The 18,008-nt window shown below is 45.3% G+C and overlaps 1 protein-coding gene across 1 annotated transcript in view; it reads left to right on the top strand.

Moving 5' to 3' along the window:
- The window catches only part of LOC121009056 (securin-like), a 139,370-nt gene extending 126,046 nt beyond the window's left edge, over nt 1-13,324 (top strand). The window contains exons 5-6 of the mRNA XM_040441985.1: nt 11,273-11,425; nt 13,141-13,324. Of these exons, the coding sequence (XP_040297919.1) occupies nt 11,273-11,425; nt 13,141-13,211 (224 nt within the window). The 3' untranslated portion in view covers nt 13,212-13,324. The remainder of the gene's footprint in view (nt 1-11,272; nt 11,426-13,140) is intronic.
- Nucleotides 13,325-18,008: the final 4,684 nt, after the last annotated feature.

Genomic DNA, 18,008 nt, shown 5'->3' on the forward strand with positions numbered 1-18,008 from the left:
GCTAACTGTAGCATGGGAGATGGGTGGTCTCGTAGGGTGTCTTGCATTGAAATCTGCTGCAATGACCCAGGTACTGCGTTCACCAGACATCAACACAGTTTCTATCCGCTCCTCACGTGTTAACCTCGGCGACATGTCAATGGCTGTAAACAAAGAGAAACTTGTAAATAACTCCTGAAAGAATAAAGTTACGTTAAAACCAAGCACACCATTGTTTTTCGTGTGAAATTCCCAATAAGTTTGATGTGTCACATGACCCTCTTCCTATTGAAAAAACAAAAGTTGGATTCAAAATGGCCGACTTCAAATTGGCCACCATGGTCACCACCCATCTTGAAAAGTTTCCCCCCTCACATATACTAATGTGCCACAAACAGGAAGTTAATATCACCAACCATTCCCATTTTATTAAGGTGTATCCATATAAATGGCCCACCCTGTACTTTAGATTTTTCCATCGATTTTTCCACCCCTTTTTTTCTTTGATATTACTCACTTCAGAGAAATTTTAGTTTATGGTTTGAGGACCTTCCTGGAATGTGACGTGAGCAGTCATGTGACTGGCCACCACGTGACCGCCGCGTCATGAGGTGGGTTTGTGTGCGCTGCCGCCTGACTGGCCATCGGGCGGCCGGGCACATCCCACCTATTTTCCAGGGATGTCATCTTTAGCAGACATATGGAGAGCCTGCTAATTTAACGTAATAATACACAGGTGAGCTAGGCGTTTTAAATACGGACACATTTACAAGGTGAGCCACATCCCTCAGAGGAAGGCATTCTAGCCGAAACGCACGTCGGGGTGCGTGGTTCTCCGGAGTTGGACACTACTGTTTCATGGGTATGTTACTGTATGGTGTGAGGTTGTTTTTTGCATAAATGGCATATGTTATTGTCGCTATACTTGGTCATCTGATATATTTTACAGGAAGATCGATCTCTGTCATCTTTGTGTTCACTCATAGTGGACGCGGCTATCTAAGTGACTGGTTACTAGACGTGTATATGTCTTCATTTACGGCTCCATTTTCAGGGCATTGATAGCTGCTCTCTATGTATTTATGGAGACATATACCTGTATTTTGATACGATCTGGATACTTGCGATATCTATAGGATATCAATAGATATTCCCTGTATATACTCTTAGAGACGCACACTTGCACTTTGATATGATTAGATACTTGTGACAATCATGTGTTATATTTTTACATGTCAGTGTATTTGATGTATGCTCTAGCTTATTGTGGTTGCCTTATTGCCCCCCACCTGTTCTTTGATTGTGTCATGTCCCCTCAGGTGTAGTCCACCTTTTTATCTGATGTATTACATCATATACATCTCTTTTATGAATTATTGAATAAAGTATATTTATATTTCACTACTTTACCCGTTTAGTCTCAGTTTATCTTCTGTTTGTGTATGTTCAGAGGAGGAGTGTAGACTTCACTCCCTGGATGTGGGCCGAGCATTAAAGATATATGTCCAAAGAGCAAGACAGTTTAGGAAGACAGACCACCTGTTTATAGCATATTGAGGGAAGAAGAGAGGGGAGAAACTAACAAAAGCCTCAATATCCAGATGGATACGAGAGGCTATCACTATCTGCTATGAACTTAGTGGATCAGAAGCGCCAAAACCCATAAGGGCCCATTCCGTATACAAGCGGATATCTTTTTTTTCCCGGATTCGTTAGACTTAGGCTTCATGCACACGACTGTATGTGTTTTGTGGTGCGCAAATTGTGGATCAGCAAAAAAAAGGATGACGTTCCGTATGGCATCTGTTTTTTTTTTTTTGCGGATCCATTGTAATAATGCCTATCCTTGTCCGCAAACTAGAAAAAAATAGGACATGAACAATTTTTTTTTGCGGGGCAACGGAACGTACATACTGATGCGGACAGCACATGGTGTGCTGTCCGCGTTTTTGCGGACCCATTGAAATGAATGAGTCTGCATACTATCCGCAAAAAAAACAGAACGGACACGGAAATAAACAACGTTCGTGTGCATGTAGCCTTATTCAATAAAATACCGGATCCGTCTTTCCGGTATCGTCCGGAATAACGGATCCGGTATTTAATTTTTTCAATGCTAGAAAGAACTGCGCATGCGCAGACCCGGAAACCGCGATGCGGCAATTTCCGGAACACTTGTACATTTCAATGGAAATTAATGCCGGCAAGTGCGGTAGTGTTCCGGAATTTTGGCCGGAAAAAATACCGCAGCAAGCTGCAGTATTTTATCTGGTCAAATACCTACAAGGGACGGAACGGAAGACATCCTGATGCATACTGAATGGATTGCTTTCCATTCAAAATGCATTGGGACAAAACAGAAGCGTTTTTTCCAGTATTGAGACCCTTTACCAGATTTCAGTACCGGAAAAGAATAACGCTAGTGTGAAAGTACCCTTAGAGAGGATTTTCCACAGCAGAACTGCGTGGGTAAAATCTGCAGTATTTACAGTAGCAGCAAAATGGATAAGATTTTCCCAAATATAATATGCACATAAGGCCTCACGCACATGACCGTAGTTTTGGTCTGCATCCGATCCGCATTTTTTGAGGATCGGACGCAGGCCCATTAATTTCAAGGGGCAGAAAAAGATGCGGACAGCAAACAATATGTCCATATGTCCGTTCTGTAGCCATGCAAAAAAGACAGAACATGCCCTATTCTTGTCCGTTTTGTGGACAAGGATAGCAGTGATGGCCAGTTCGCCGTGTTCGCCCGCGAACACATGCGGGCTGCCATCTTAACTCACAAGTCCGGCGATGCACAGGTAAGTCCTTACCTGTGCCTGTGCGCAAGCCGGTCTGAAACAAATGCGGTCACAGGGAGCAGGCAGTTCCGAGAACAGCCACCGGGGGCCTACATCGGGCTGTTCTCGGAACTGCCTGCTCCCTGTGACCGCATTTGTTTCAGGCGGCTCCTGATACAGGCACAGGTAAGGACTTACCTGTGCATCGCCGGACTTGTGAGTTAAGATGGCAGCCCGCATGTGTTCGCGGGCGAACACGGCGAACTGGCCATCACTGAAGGATAGCACATTTCTACAGAAGTAAAAAAAAAACAGCTGGCATGCACAGGAGCAGGATATGTGTTTTGCGGATCCACGACTTGCGGACCACAAAACGGATACAGCCCCATGTACATGTCTGTATGTGTAAGCACAAATGCTGGCTGTTTGAAAGCTTAATTTTTTTTCCACCTCCTGTAGAAATTTTCTATTTTTGTCCGTAAAATAGACAACAATAGGACATGTTCTATCTTTTTCGCGGGTCTGTGGAATAAACATACGACAAAACCTCTGTAAAGGAAAACTGGCTTAGTTGCCCATAGCAACTAATCAAATTCCACATTTTTCAAAAGGAGCTTTAAAAAATGAAAGGTGGAATCTGACTGGTTGCTAGGGGCAACTAAGCCAGTTTTATGTTACACCAGTTTTGATAAATCTCCCCCATGAGGTGTGCGCCTTGTCATAAATAAGGTTACAAAACGGATTTATCAAAACTGGTGTAAAGTAGAACTGTCTCAGGCCGGGTTCACATCACCATTATGGATTCCGTCATTGTTTTCCGTTATAACATGGTTATAACGGAAAATAGTGGAATTCCTAAGACGGAAGTCAAAACGGAAGCCTTTAACCCCTTAGTGACCACCCATACGCCTTTTTACGACGGTCACTAAGGGGCCTTAGGCTGGACCACCATAAAAAAGGTCCCTCGTGCAGCGAGGACCCGGCTCTAACAGCCCGGACCGGCAGGAGTCCCCCACTCATCTGTCTTACTTGGCATAAAAACATCCAAGTCACAAAATATTGTTGCATGTAGGTTAAAATAGTCGCAAAAATGCCCTTCGTGACTATTGTTGGCCGGACGACCTTAAAATATATGACACCCATGGACTCCCCCAGTAAGGCCTCATGCACACAACTGTTGTTTGGGTCTGCATCGTAGCAGCATTTTTTGCGGCTCAGATGCGGATCCATTCACTTCAATGGGGTCATAAAAGATGCAGACAGCACTTCCGTGGCCCTGCAAAAAAAATAATACATGTCCTATTCTTGTCCGTTTTGCGCACAAGAATAGGCATTTCTATAATGGGCGGCACCGTTCCACAAATGGAACGGCATCCATGTTTTGCGGATCCGCATTGTATGGACCACAAAACAAGGCGCGGTCGTGTGCATGTAGCTTAAGGCTAGGTCTACACAACAATAATATGCGCGACACATAGGGCACAACTACACTGCAACATATGTCGCGCGACAATTTTTATAATGGTAGTCTATAGTGTCGCGCTGCGACTGCAACATGACATTCGTAGAAAAATCCATCTTGAATGGGTTTTTTGCGACTGTCGTGTCGCAGTCGCAGCATGTAGCAGTGCGACACCATAGACTACCATTATAAAAATTGTCGTGCGACATGTCGTCGTGTAGACCTAGCCTAAGGGTATAGTCACATGTAGAAGATCTGATGCAGAAATAAACCAATTCAGATGTCTAGAACAGACTTTCTGTAACAAATCTTCCACATGTGAACATTCCCCAATGAGATGACCCAAGTCTGGAGGCGGTTAATGAGATGAGACTGATTAACTGGTCAGCTGATATTTAGCATAAATAGGTCAAAGGAGGAGGACTTCCTCTGACAGAGACTGGTTGGAGCAGTGTTTGTGGGGTGGCTAGTCCCTGCAGGTAAAGTCCTGGTGGTAGTCCTGTTGTCTCCAGTGTAATAGTGGGTAGTCCAGGGTTCACATGACTTTGTATATCTGTGTAAGATATTAAGTGTGCCTAAGAAACCTGCTTTAAAACCTGCTTAAGACATTTATGTGGTTTTGCTGGCAGCTCTGACGAGAAAAATGGAAGCTATCATGCAATTTGGGAAGGAGAATGCCCTCAGCCTTTCCAAGACTAATCAAGGACTGTGTAAGTTGTCTGGGCTCTGAGCACAGTTTTATCCATGTTATCCAGGAGTGTGGCCTGTCCACTCCTGAATTTGGGGGTGGTATATCTCCTTGAGGAGCCTTTTAGGCCATACATGTTCTTCTGGGACATAGTCGGCCATGTTCATGATTCTGCTGGGAGCCATTTTATGGGCTCATGCACCCAACTGTGTGCTGGCTGGGCTGTTCTTGCATTGCATCATGGATGCAGACCATTCACTTGTAAGGGTCTGGTGTGCAGGGGCAGATTGGCCATAGACCTTACGGGGAAGTTTCTCTGGTGGGCCAATGCACAGGGGGCTGCCTGGGCCCTCCTCATGGCTGGCCAGTGGAAGTTTTTAGTGTTGAACTGTGGTATCTGGCTATGTTGGTGGCATAATGTGCCACAATTTGGTATTTGGGCCTAACTACAAACTGGAGCCACATCTAGCACTTTTTTCCAGGGCCACTTTAAATTCCCAGTCTGCACCTGTTGGTGTGGAACAGAAGCACTGAGTACTTCTGTGGGGTTTTTCCTCCGTGCCTCTGCACCGCAAGAAAGTAGTGCATGCACTATTTAATTTATATTTTTCGGTGTGGATGGATCATGTTCCCTTTCAAGTTGAATGGATCTGTCTGTGAAATCTACACAGATTTTACCTGTGCATTGGGGACTGCAAATTGTGGTCCCCCAATGCATGCAATGGCTGTGTGCATGAGCCCTTACGGTGAGACATCATCACAAAGGGAGTGAGCAATAGCAACAAAAAAGAATCCCTTAAAGGGGTTGTCTAAGTTATATATATTGATGACCTATCCTCAGGATAGGTCATCAATATCAGATCAGCTGGGGTCTGACACCGGGCACCCTGCCGATCAGCAGTTTGAGAAGGCGCGTGCTGTGCCAGCGCTGCCTCCTCTTCATTGTTTACCTGCTCGCCGTTGCAGCTGTGAACAGGTGTAATTACACCCAAGCGTTCGCATTTGTTTCAATGCAACGGCAAGCAGGTAAACAATGAAGAGGAGGCAGCGCTGGAATGGTGCTGCACATTTCTTCAAACAGCTGATTGGCGGGGGTGCCAGGTGTTGGACCCCAGCCGATCTGATATTGATGACCTAGCCTGAGGATAGGTCATCAATAAATATAACTTGGACAACCCCTTTAACTGCTCTTTTTGTAAGGAGACTTTCAGTCTGTATTTGTAAGACCCTGCAGAGAATAATGGAGGGATGTGTACCTCTTCTGTGTCTTGTGTAGTGTACGGGGACTGTAATGCCCGTCACTACAAAGTGTCACTTGGTGTGCTGTCGTCCCTCCTTAATTATGGGGAAGTTGGTATATGTCAGTTTTATAAAATGTCATGTAATGCATGTATTTCCCTGTTGCTGTGAAACTTGCATGTACAGGCCTGCTAGGGGTGTCATTCCAGCTTCTAGTCATTAGAGGGAGCTAGGGAGCCCTAGTTTATATAAGGCCCAGTCAAGGAAGGGAAAGTCAGTGTAATCTGATCAAGTGTGGAGTGCAGAAGCTTCTAGAACCTGAGGAAGCTGGGAGAGGGACAGAGGCAAGTGCAGAGAAGCAAGAGGTACTCAGAATAACAGAGGAGGTACTTTATAAAGCTACAGCCAAGGATATAAAGCCAGAACTAGGTTAATGGGCCTTGGAGAAGATTTGCTATATTCCAGGATCAGACAGAAATAGAGTGCAAGCTCCTGTACTGCAAGTCCTGTGTTTAACACTCTGTAATAACCTTGCTAAATCTGTATTGCCTGCATCGACCGTATTGCCAAATCAACTGTATGCAAAGGAACTGCGATTCCAATATTGTCTCTGCATGAAAACTACTAAAGTTGGAGTTCTGCTTTAATACCACGTGTTCCTCAATTTATTCCTGCTATCCGCAAACGGCGTGCCACCGTTTACTTGGCACTGGCGTCACGAACATTTTCTACCATCACCTGCCTATGCAGAGAGTCAGCCGTACCAGGTTAGTGTCCATTGCACTACTACACCCAGGAACACTATTACACACAACTTGAGTACGCTGCACTTGGCCCCAGTTTTGGCTTACAAATACTGATGGTGTGAGGCCAGGGACATGTGTGGTGGCAAAATCTGCTACAGATTTTGGTGCATTTCTGCAGCAGAATCCTCAGGCATTACATGCAGTTTTTGCTGTGGCAAAGCCAGCGGACTTCACCCTCTCCATTGAGCAGGTTGGCAATACTGCAGCTGGTCTGCTCTTTGTGGGGCTTTTTTATGCAGTCTGTGGGTCTGAATTCTCTTCTGTATTGTATAACTCTGCAGATTTGCTGCACTAAAATCCGCAGCGGATTCGTCATGTCACCCCAGTCTAAGTGGTTTAGACTATGGCACAGGAACTGAACAGCCAGAAATGGAGCTCTGCACGGTGAAGGTGCCTCAGTGGTCCTCTACTGTCCCTCTATAGCCAACACTGTAATGGAGCTTCTCACAGCAGTAATATTGCCCCTCTTGTACTCCCAATAGTAATCGGACAGGCCATCAGTATTAAAGTACTGCAGAATCTCTTACTGATCATGTGTCGATGCCTTCTGGAGAAGCGGTTCAGTATTATAGAAGCATTAGAGCCAAGTGTGAAGACTTGTTGGGCATGCCGGGATCATATCCTTCAGGCTGAATGAGTAGATGTGGCCCTGGATGATACACTGCTGATCTGTACCTACTTTCTTGCAGTTGCACAGACTAAACGGTCATTAAAAGTGCATAATGGAAAAAACCTCACTGTGTCCAAACCTCAAGCACTTAGGAAGGTTCTGGGGAACCTTAACAAACAAGTGGAACCCAAGAAATCTGCAGCAGCAAAGGTAAGTGGAGCAGATACCAAGACGGTGACGGAGACTTGTGAATACGTTTCCAGCAGATTTCAGTGGGTAACGCCCAGACTACACCTTGGCTATAGGCACATGTGATGTTCGTAAATCTGTGCCAAGTCTGTCTAAACTGGGACCCTTGAGGTTTCTACACTTTCTGACATGCTCCACAAGGGGGGTGGGGTCTTGGTGACTGCAATTGACTATTCTAACATGGGTATAAGATCTTGTACTTGGTCTGTATCCCCCACACACCTAGTGGGTGACTTGGCAAATCTGCTACACCAGTTTTTGGCATAAGTTGCTAGTGATTCCTGAGATGTTGTGAGCCTTTACTTTTAGAAGTGGAGTGATGGGGTCAGGATTTCAGGTTACCACACTTGTATCATTGGCGTGACAGCCCCCTGGTCTATTTTACAGACATGGGTGTACATCACATTGCATTTGTCCAAATATATTACTGTATGCCACTGGCTGACCTGTTGTATTTGCACTTGGCAGCTGAACACGTCTGTGTAGGTCCCATATTAATGTGCCCACATTGCTGGAAAAATGTTTAACATGTGCAACAGGGACGTTGCTGTTACACCTACAGGTTTGATAACTGCTGCATCCTCTCCACTTTGATGGGACCAAGCAGTGGAAACATCATGCGTGGTCCTGTCGAGAGCAGAGCCTCTAGAAGTAAAGGCACCACCCCTGTTGCTCCTAGAGGCTTATTTGCATATAGTAAAAGATCACTCTTCTCAGCAATGCAGGCACATAGACATGGGACCAACAGGTGCCTTCAGCTGCCAAGTGCACACGTAACATGGCAGCCAGTTTCGTAGCTACAGATGGCATTGGTGAAATAGAAATTTGCTCTATGCCAGTAAGTATTAAGACTTAAAGGAGTTGTCATCTCAAACAATGGTGGCATATTGCTTGAATATGCATTCATTGTCTTGTAGGTGTGGGTCCCCACACCTATCTCCTGAACGGAGTCCTAAAGGTCCACAATAAAAGTAACTCTTGGAGCCAATTACTTGCTACTAGGGTTTATTTGCGTAAGGATTCATGCACACAGTTGTGTCCCCCTATTACAGCCTGCATACGGCATGTCCGCAATACACAGGCACCGGCCCATGTGCACTCCACATCACGGATGTGGACCTATTCACTTGAATGGGTCAGCAATCGCAGAAATGTGGAACAGAAGCACGAATTGGAAACACTACAGAGTGCATCCATGGTCTTTCTGGCCGTGGCTCCACACCACAAAAAATAGAACTTATTTTATTTTGTGGTGCGGACTCGCAACGGCCGTGTGTATGAGGCCTAAAACTCGTTGGACACTGATATAGCAGGTGGACACAGAAGAACTTCCTCTTGTGGGCTTAATGGAACCCAGTAGGACATGGCTTGACCACTTCTCAGGCCTCTTTCAGACAAGCATGTCCTGTGAGGAATCGCGCTATGTACGGTGCTGGAACCAAAAGGGTTAATATATCCTATGTCAAAGACCCAGGAGTGCCGATACAGTAGGTAAGTGTATACAATGATGCTGCAGTTGTATAAACCTAGGCTCCCCGTCTGAGCTTGCTCTCCTGTGTAGTTCTGAGATGTAGCTTCACACTGGTCTCCCTGCATCCTTCAAGACCCATTCATTTCTATGGGGCCACACTATGTGCTGCCCGGGTCTGCATTTCTATTTCCCCAAAAAATAGAATATGTACTATTGTCTGCAATTGCAGACCAGGTTAGACATACTCTATTATAGTGCCGGCGATGTGCAGTCTGCAAAATATGGAACGCACATTGCCAGTCTCTGGGTCTGGCACTGCCAGATCCACTAACTATAATTGGGACCGGCAGAGATCTGGCTGCAGCCAGGCTGATATGCCAAGAATTGGCTGGACAAACACTGCTGCGCACAGCAGCTTGTCTGGCTAATTCTTTGAATATTTGCTGGGTTGTGGCCAGATCTCCACCAGTCCCATTAAAGGGGCTGTCTGGGTTCAGAGCAGAACCTGAACATATCCCCTTCACCCAGGCAGCCCCTCTGAGTTGAGCATCAGAGCATTTTATGCTCTCCATTGCCCTGCACTTAAATGCACAGGGGGCGAGGGCATTCATTAGATCCAATCAAGGTCTGTCTAATGTCTAGGGGCAGTGCCAAAGCCTGCCCACTAATGCCAGTGACTTCTCCAGGAACACTGCTAGGCTAAAGCCTCTGCCTACCAGTGCATGTTTCTAAACGAGGCCCTTGCCCTGCTGATCATCTCAGGGGGGCTGCCTGGGTGAAGGGGATATGTTCAGCTCTGAACCCCCCAACAACCCCTCTAATGGGGCTGGCTAACATCAATGTAGCTTAGTGATGCCAGATCCCAAGAGACCAGAAAGGCTGTTCCCTGCTAGATCTCCCAAACACTAGTGACACTAACCTGAAAGATGACTGGGAGGCTGAAGCTGCATCACATAGGAGACCATGATCCTGAAGTGATTCTATACCCGTTATAACTGGTCTTACACAGGATTTGGAGTATTTCAGTGTGGTGTTCTGCCTGGGGAAATTTAGGAAAGCCATATCTGAGGGGGAGACAGCCCACACTTGGCATGTGAAATAAAACGTGCATACATGAGCCTCTCAATCGCCCATTCTGCACTACAGGGGAGAAACAAATCAGTTTGCTGCCATATCAAGAGAGCAAAAGATCTTCTGAAAATGGTGATGTCTAATTTGTCTTCTGTCCAGGCCAAAAAGATCAACTTGCCGAAGAAAATAATTGAGGAGTATCCTGCCATTGAAACCTTTATCCCATATAACCCTTTAGGTACTATCATCTTTATTACACGCTATCATGTGCTTAACAGCTATGGGGCAATTTTATGATTACATTTGTATTTTTGAGCTAAACTTTTTTTATGTAAAATTGGAAAAGGGTGACTAAAATTTAAATGTTCCCCTAGGGGCTTAAACATGCAACCTTCTGATTGCATGTCCTATGCTGCAGTACAGTACTATTGCAGCTCCAGGCCCAGCTTTTCGGGTAGATCCCTCTAACAGCACTGGGGGCCTTCAGAAGGATCCAGGGCATCCTAGCAACCAAACAGAACCACCAGACTTTCACAGGGGCCGCAAACCCCCTTCCCCCACATGGCACATGAGCCTGCTATACAACCCTTAACCCTTGGGATGTATGGGTGGATTTAAGGGGTTAATGGTTTCTGATAAAAATGAATTTCTTTCTTTACCCTTATGCCAGGTTCAGTTTTGAAGACCTAAACTAGGGGGGTGGGTAGTAAATCTAATTGGCTAAATCTGAACACTTACTTGCAATAAACTGGATAAGGGTATGTGACTACTTGACTGCCTCGGTCTTCTCCTTAAGTGCCAAATGGTGCATTGACACTTACTGCACTGGTTAAGGTCACTCACTGTATCTTGTGCTTCATGTTTGTATACCCAAATGTGATCTTTTGAAAATGAACTCCTTGTTTTAACAGATTATGAAAGTTTTGAGGTCCCTGAAGAACACAAACTCGGTGATGTCTGTCTTGCTGGTATTTCACTTTTCATTGCAAGGGATGATGCAATTAGATTTGATGCACTTACCAGTCCTGGTCTTTACCCGATGGAAAATCGAGAAATAAATTATGGCAAGTACATTGGGGGGTCTAAGGGGGTTATTTGGAGACTAGTATTTCTCATAGGAGACCAAGACTTTCATATGTGCTGGAGTTAGATATGAATCTTGGTAATGAGGCAACATCTCTGGCATTCCATGCACCAGAAATGCCAGTCTACAGCAGCTAGGGGCTGGTATAGACCGGAGCTAGAATTTATGGCAGCTTTTGGCGGAAACTTTAGTAATACAGCAGGGGCTCAGCCCATCCACTAAACCTTCTCTCAGAAGGTTGGCAAGGTAAAGTGCAAATATGGTGTGAACCATGATCTAATGTTCACCACAGGTGGAGTAAAAGCCTTTAACTCGCCTAAATGCTTCATTCACATGGCAGGGATTCTGAGCCGAAACCAGGTGCAGCTCTAAACATTAGCAGATCTTTCCCTTATGTCTGTGGGGGCTCCAATCCTGGTTTTGGCTCAATCACTGACATGTGAATCGGGCTTAAAGGGAACCTGTCAACATTATTCTGCCGTTAGTATGGGCAGCATAAAGTAGAGACAGGAGAGTTGATTTCAGTGGTCGTCATTTATACGTTTAAGTGGTTGCCGAGAACCAACATCACAATCGTTGCAGACTGGGCCTGGAAAGGGTCACAACCACCTGAGAAGAGTCAAGGTTATTCATGAATCTCTGCCCACCTGCTGACAGTCTAATACCTAGTTTTCTCCCTTATTGTCTAGGAGATAACTGCCAATCAGCAGATGGATGAGAGCAGGAGATTATGAATTGGCTCATGAGTGACACCACTGAAATCAGCATTTGTCACTATTTTATGCTGCCCTCAGTGAGATCAGCGAATAGTTGATGGGTTCCCTTTAAGGCCTCTTTCACACCAGTGTCTGATCAGTGACCTTAATCTGTGCCTGATCCACAATCACTGAACAAGTGCAGATCTTTCCATTAGATCTGTTTGCTCAACTGCTGGTTTTGGCTTGAGATCACTGATTGTGAAGTGGCATAATACTACATACACTTTGATTAAATCTGGTTGCAGTAACAGCAAGGTGTAAAACTCGTGTACACTTTGCTGCTTTCTTACATGCAGAAACTGAACTGTGTACTAAAGGCGCAATTTTTATTTTTGGATGAGTATTTCACCTTTAAACCATATCAAATTGAGTTTCAGTGGCTCATGCTGCATGTTCAGACAGATGGTGTCATGTTAGACCAGTATCTAATATATTTGACCTACTTGGTGCAACATACCTTAAATGAAGTGATAAGGGAGTTATCGGCCTTGTGTACCAGAAAAGTGGTGGTCCCTTGGGGTTGTGCCACTTGTGTGGGTGGAGCTCTTGCAGGAAGGGGTGTGGCCAGATATACTGTAATTTATAGCAGAAAATGATCTAGCATAGCACTTTCTGATACACAGCCAGGCTACAATCCTGTGTGATAAAAGGTACATAAACTATTCTGCAATTTGTGAATTTCTTGCCAGAATCTTTCTAGGCAAAACTGTAGAAATATGTAGTATGAGGAAACTGGGCAACTCTATGCATAGTCTCTCAGGTAAAATGTCACTACTTGGGGGGGATTCAATGTTAGACACTGCTCTTGTCTATAGGCTGTGTGGAATAAGAATGGGCTGCAATACCAGACCCAAACCATGGGTAAGGGTGGTGCTAAATCTGTCTGAATAATCTGCTTAATTCAGTTTTTAACCAACACTTGTACCATTTCTTCCAGATTGCTTTGAGATGTCCATCCCTCTATATGAAGACATCAATGTTGGCTTTCCTCTTCTGTGTGACTTTTAATTATTAATCTGTATATGTTTGTCCTATTTAAATAAAATCTTAACCTACCTGGGCTTTTAATCAGCAGTTGCTGTGGATTTATTAAACTTTACCTATACTGTTTACTGTTGTGAGCCAGGGCTGTACTTGCAGGTCTAATGAAGCTTGGAATTGTATAGAGCAGTGGTCCCCAACCTTTTTTGCATGAAGGACCAGTTTCATGCAAGACTGTTTGCGGGGGTTCTGGGGTGGGGCTTAGGGGGTGTTAGTTGGCGCTGATTCACACGCATAACAAAACACAAGGTGCATATAACGGACTATAAACTGACTAGGGTCTCTGCTGCACTGTTTTTTTTTTTTTTTGCCCTATAAGATGCACCTAGGTTTTAAAGTGGAACAATAAAAAAGAAAAATTCATTACACCTCAGGTCAGACCTGCCCCCCCTAACCTTTAGCCATCTATCAGCCCCTTATGTGAGCCATCATCCCCCAGGGCAAAAAACAAACACTTACCTCTCTTGCTCCTGGTCATCTCGATCCTCTTCATCCTGCTGTCGGCTGTGTATTGCAGCACAGTGTGAGGTCACAGAGTGGGGTCACGCTGTGCGCAGCCCTGCATAGCTGAGCCGAGGACCAGGAAGCGGTGAGTACAGATCCTTCACTGCTTTCTGGTCCTCAGCTCTTTATTAGTACCACGTTAAAGACTGCCCTGATCGCCGCGGCCCAGCAAACAATCTTCCAGGGCAAGGGACTGCTGGTATAGAGGACTAGAGTCTAATACAGTATATCTTCCATGTACTTCACCATAATAGCCTGCCTACATTCAATGTGCTGTTCATAGTGTCCTGTGCTGATGAATGGCAGGAAAAGTCTAAGGCATATTAGTATCTCTGACTTTTCCCAGGGTGTGAGTGCCCACAGAGAGGGCTGAGTGCTGTCTTTGGTACCCATGCTATAGACTCGCCATCCCTGCCATAGACTACAATGGGGTCTGCCCAGGATGCGGCTCCTTTAGTGGCAAAAGATTCTTGCATGCAGGACTTTTCTGTCTGGGCTTTTTCACAGAATCTGACAGTGGTCCAAACTCAGATGTGAATGGATATTAGATCAAAGTATAGCATCAGATCCATGTTTAACACATAAATACAGCACCAGAACCATGAGCAGTACATCTATAAATCGCCAGATTTTCAAACTTCAGTACAGATACCATTTGAGTAGTCAGGTCAGCCCTTGACATATAACCTTGTGACACTACAGCTTCCAATATGGCCTGAACAGCAGTAAAGGAATGCTGGGAGTTGTTGTTTCACAAAGCATGCTACCACAATCATCTGCTGTGGATCATCCAGATTGCAGCACTCATCAGTCAGTATCAGAAATTTCATTTAGTGACATCTGAGTTTTTTTTCTCCAGCTGGTTTAGACCCCCCATGATGACATCTCCAGGCCAATTCAGCTTTGCAGCTTTTGCCGAGATGTCTTCAGCATCTCTTTACTAACACATTGGCACCCTGCATACTAACACAAACTGATCTTAGTGTTACATACTCTGTACCCTCTTCATACGGAGCTACATGCTCTGTACCCTATGTATATAGTGGCATATACTCAGTTCCCTTTGTATACTGTTAATAGTGCCCCTTTGAATACAGCATACACAAACTGTATTATAATACTCTGCAGAGGGTAGAATGTAGTGGGTAACAGAAGGTGTGATGTCACTGGTTACAGCTTGCTGAAGCTCACATGACAAGAGGTATAATAGATGCTGAGGGTATATGTAGTATGTACAGCAGTACAATGATATGTTCAGTACTAGGTAAAAATTACACCTTGTAAATATCAGAAGACCGCTGTATATACTATATATCTACACACTGCGTCTATTATATTTTTATAATGCAGTATATATTATACACAGCAGTGTACTGATGTGAGGTACAAGGTATAATGAAATATGTACAAATATAATGTATATACAGCAGTGTACTGATATGTGAGGTATAAATTACACCTCATATCTCACATGAGTACACTACTGTATATACTATACTAGCTGAAGGACCTGGCTTCGCTTGGGTATATGTCATCTATTAGTTTAATGTTTGTGTGTCAAAAGATAAACAGTATTCCCTATAACAGTAACCTCTACAGTACCCCGCTGCATCAACAATGACCTCCACACCTTAACACCGACCCCCCCCCCCCACCAGTGCCCCGTCTCCTTAAAATGGGACCTCCACAGCAGGCCACCCCCTTGACAGTGGCCTTTACAGCAATCTACCCCTTAACACTGACCGCCGTAGCAGACTATCCCCGTAACTAACCTCCACAGCAGCCTGCCCCTAGGGTGGCCAGAGGTCCAGTTTTAGGCTGGGCAGTCTGACCTGTCCTCCGGCTGGCGCAGTGCCTGGATGGACACAGGGATGTCCTTTTAACAGCTCACTCTCAGACAGCACCACTGTGCTGTCTGAGCGTGAGCTGCAGGGAGAAAGTCACTCTCACTCCCACCCCTACAGCTGACAGAAGTTGATTTATAACTTCATTTTTTCAATCACTGTTGGCTGAGGAGTGGGTGGGGCTGTGGCCTACCTGTATCGGGGCGTGGCTTAGCTGGACCTAGAAGTTGATTTTTAACTTAATTTTTTTCAATACCTGTCGGCTGAGGAGTGTGGCCTAGTGGGACCTGGGGGGTGGGGTTTTAAGTCCGTCTTTTCAGGGTGGTCTGAATGGCCACCCTACCTGCCCCCTGAACTGTGACCTCCACAGCACTCCACTCCCTTAACAGTGTCATCCACCGCTATTAAGCCATGGCTTTACTTCAATAGTGATTATCCTGGTGACAGATTTCCTTTAAAGCTGACTTACAGCAGTGACTAAAAATGGCTGGGTTGTTATGGAAACCTGGAGAAAAACTGTGTATGGGGAGGCTAACGGCCTGCAAGCTTCTATTGGCTGATAAGGGCCATGTGACCAAGCTTCTATTGGCTAATGCATTTTTTGGGAATATCACAGGAAGGGTAGGAAGGGAATGTCCTAGAGAGGTGAGATCTAAAATCTTCCTGGACACCTGATGTACCTGTGTGCCAAATTTCGTGATTGTAAATGCGACTGTGCAGATTCTTTTAGCGGATATACATATACACTCAGCTTTATATAATAGATGCTTCATTTAGATTTGAAGTAGCAAATAGGGATGAGCGAACCCGAACTGGGGGTGTTCGTGACACGGACCCGAACCCGAACATTTTCGTAAAAGTTCGGGTTCGGCGCTTTTTGAAAGGCTGCAAAGCAGCCAATCAACAAGCGTCATACTACTTGCCCCAAGAGGCCATCACAGTCATGCCTACTATTGGCATGGCTGTGATTGGCCAGTGCAGCATGTGACCCAGCCTCTATTTAAGCTGGAGTCACGTAGCGCCGCACGTCACTCTGCTCTGATCAGTGTAGGGATAGGATGCAGCTGCTGCTGTTAGGGCGAGATTAGGCAGGGATTTACTCATCAAAAACAATTACTGAAGTGATCGATGTACAGCTGTGTATCATTCAACCTCTGCTATTTAATTGCTCACTATTTTAAGGCTGCCCAGAGCATTTTTCTGTCACTTTTTTCTGGGGTGATCGGCGGCCATTTTGTGTCTTGTGGTGCGCCAGCACAAGCTGCCACCAAGTACATTTAACCATCAATAGTGTGTTGTTGTTTTTTTGCTATATCCTACATCAGGGGCTTGGCTGTGCTTGCTATTGCAGCACGCCAGACCTGCAGGGTATAGCGACAGTGAGGTCACGGTTATGGGCAATCGAGGGTTACTCACTTTTTGGAGGAGAACCCTGGGCAGGCATGCGGCAGTGAATGAGAGGTAGACACAAGTTCCTCTGGGGCACACTCTGTATGGAGAGACCTGGCCTGATGTTGGGTGAGGTGCCCTGGATGTTGCAGGTGTTTTGAGTGCCTGAGGCAAGGTCCCTTTAAGGATCGTGACGCCAGTGCCTGTAACGGTGGCACACTGATTTGCAGGAGGATTAATGGAGTACACAGGTGGTAAACCAAACGTTGCTTTACTTTAGGAAACAGTCCAACTTTATACAGACAGTTGCAGTAGGTGATAATGATGCAGTTCTTTATAGTACAAATGCACAGCAGGTTTACTTCACAGCACAGCAGGTTTCAATCTTGCAAGATACTTGGAGAGTACACAGTTAATGCTTTGCAGTACAATGCTGCTCTATCCCCACAGCTATTCTAGCTGGCTGGATCCCAAGGCCCGGATGCCTAATTGCTGACTTGAATCCTTGGTATATTAATTCCTTCCTCCAGTATTGGCTTTAAATATTACAGTACCTTTGCTGATTAGCTGGATTCTATGCTGAATTAAATAGATGACTGCAGGTTTCTCCCAGGAGGTGCACTCCTACTACTGAGGTGTCTTCTGAGCTAACTGAGGCTCACTTGATCTACAGGCAGGCTAGAGTTCTTCACTAGCCTCCTGGTCGTAGCTAGCAGCCAGGGCTATCAAGCTGCATGTCAGGAGGAGGCCCTCAGCATATCTCTGGCTGGTGCCCTCTCACTTCTGTCTCCACAGACTCCTGACTATGACCTACCTCCTCCCTGTCTGGGCCTGAACATTTATACTAGGGGCTCCCTATCTTCCTCTAGTGTCTAGGATGCCTAACTACACCCTAATAGGCCTGCTATGCATGACACAGGGGAAACATTGCATATAAAAACACATAGAAAATACATTAAAGTGCACAGTTAAATGTAATATTACTGTCCCTTGTGAGCAGAAGTAACACGTAAACCAATTGACCCTT

This window comes from Bufo bufo, chromosome 1 (genome assembly GCF_905171765.1).
Source record: "Bufo bufo chromosome 1, aBufBuf1.1, whole genome shotgun sequence".
Lineage (NCBI taxonomy): Eukaryota > Metazoa > Chordata > Amphibia > Anura > Bufonidae > Bufo > Bufo bufo.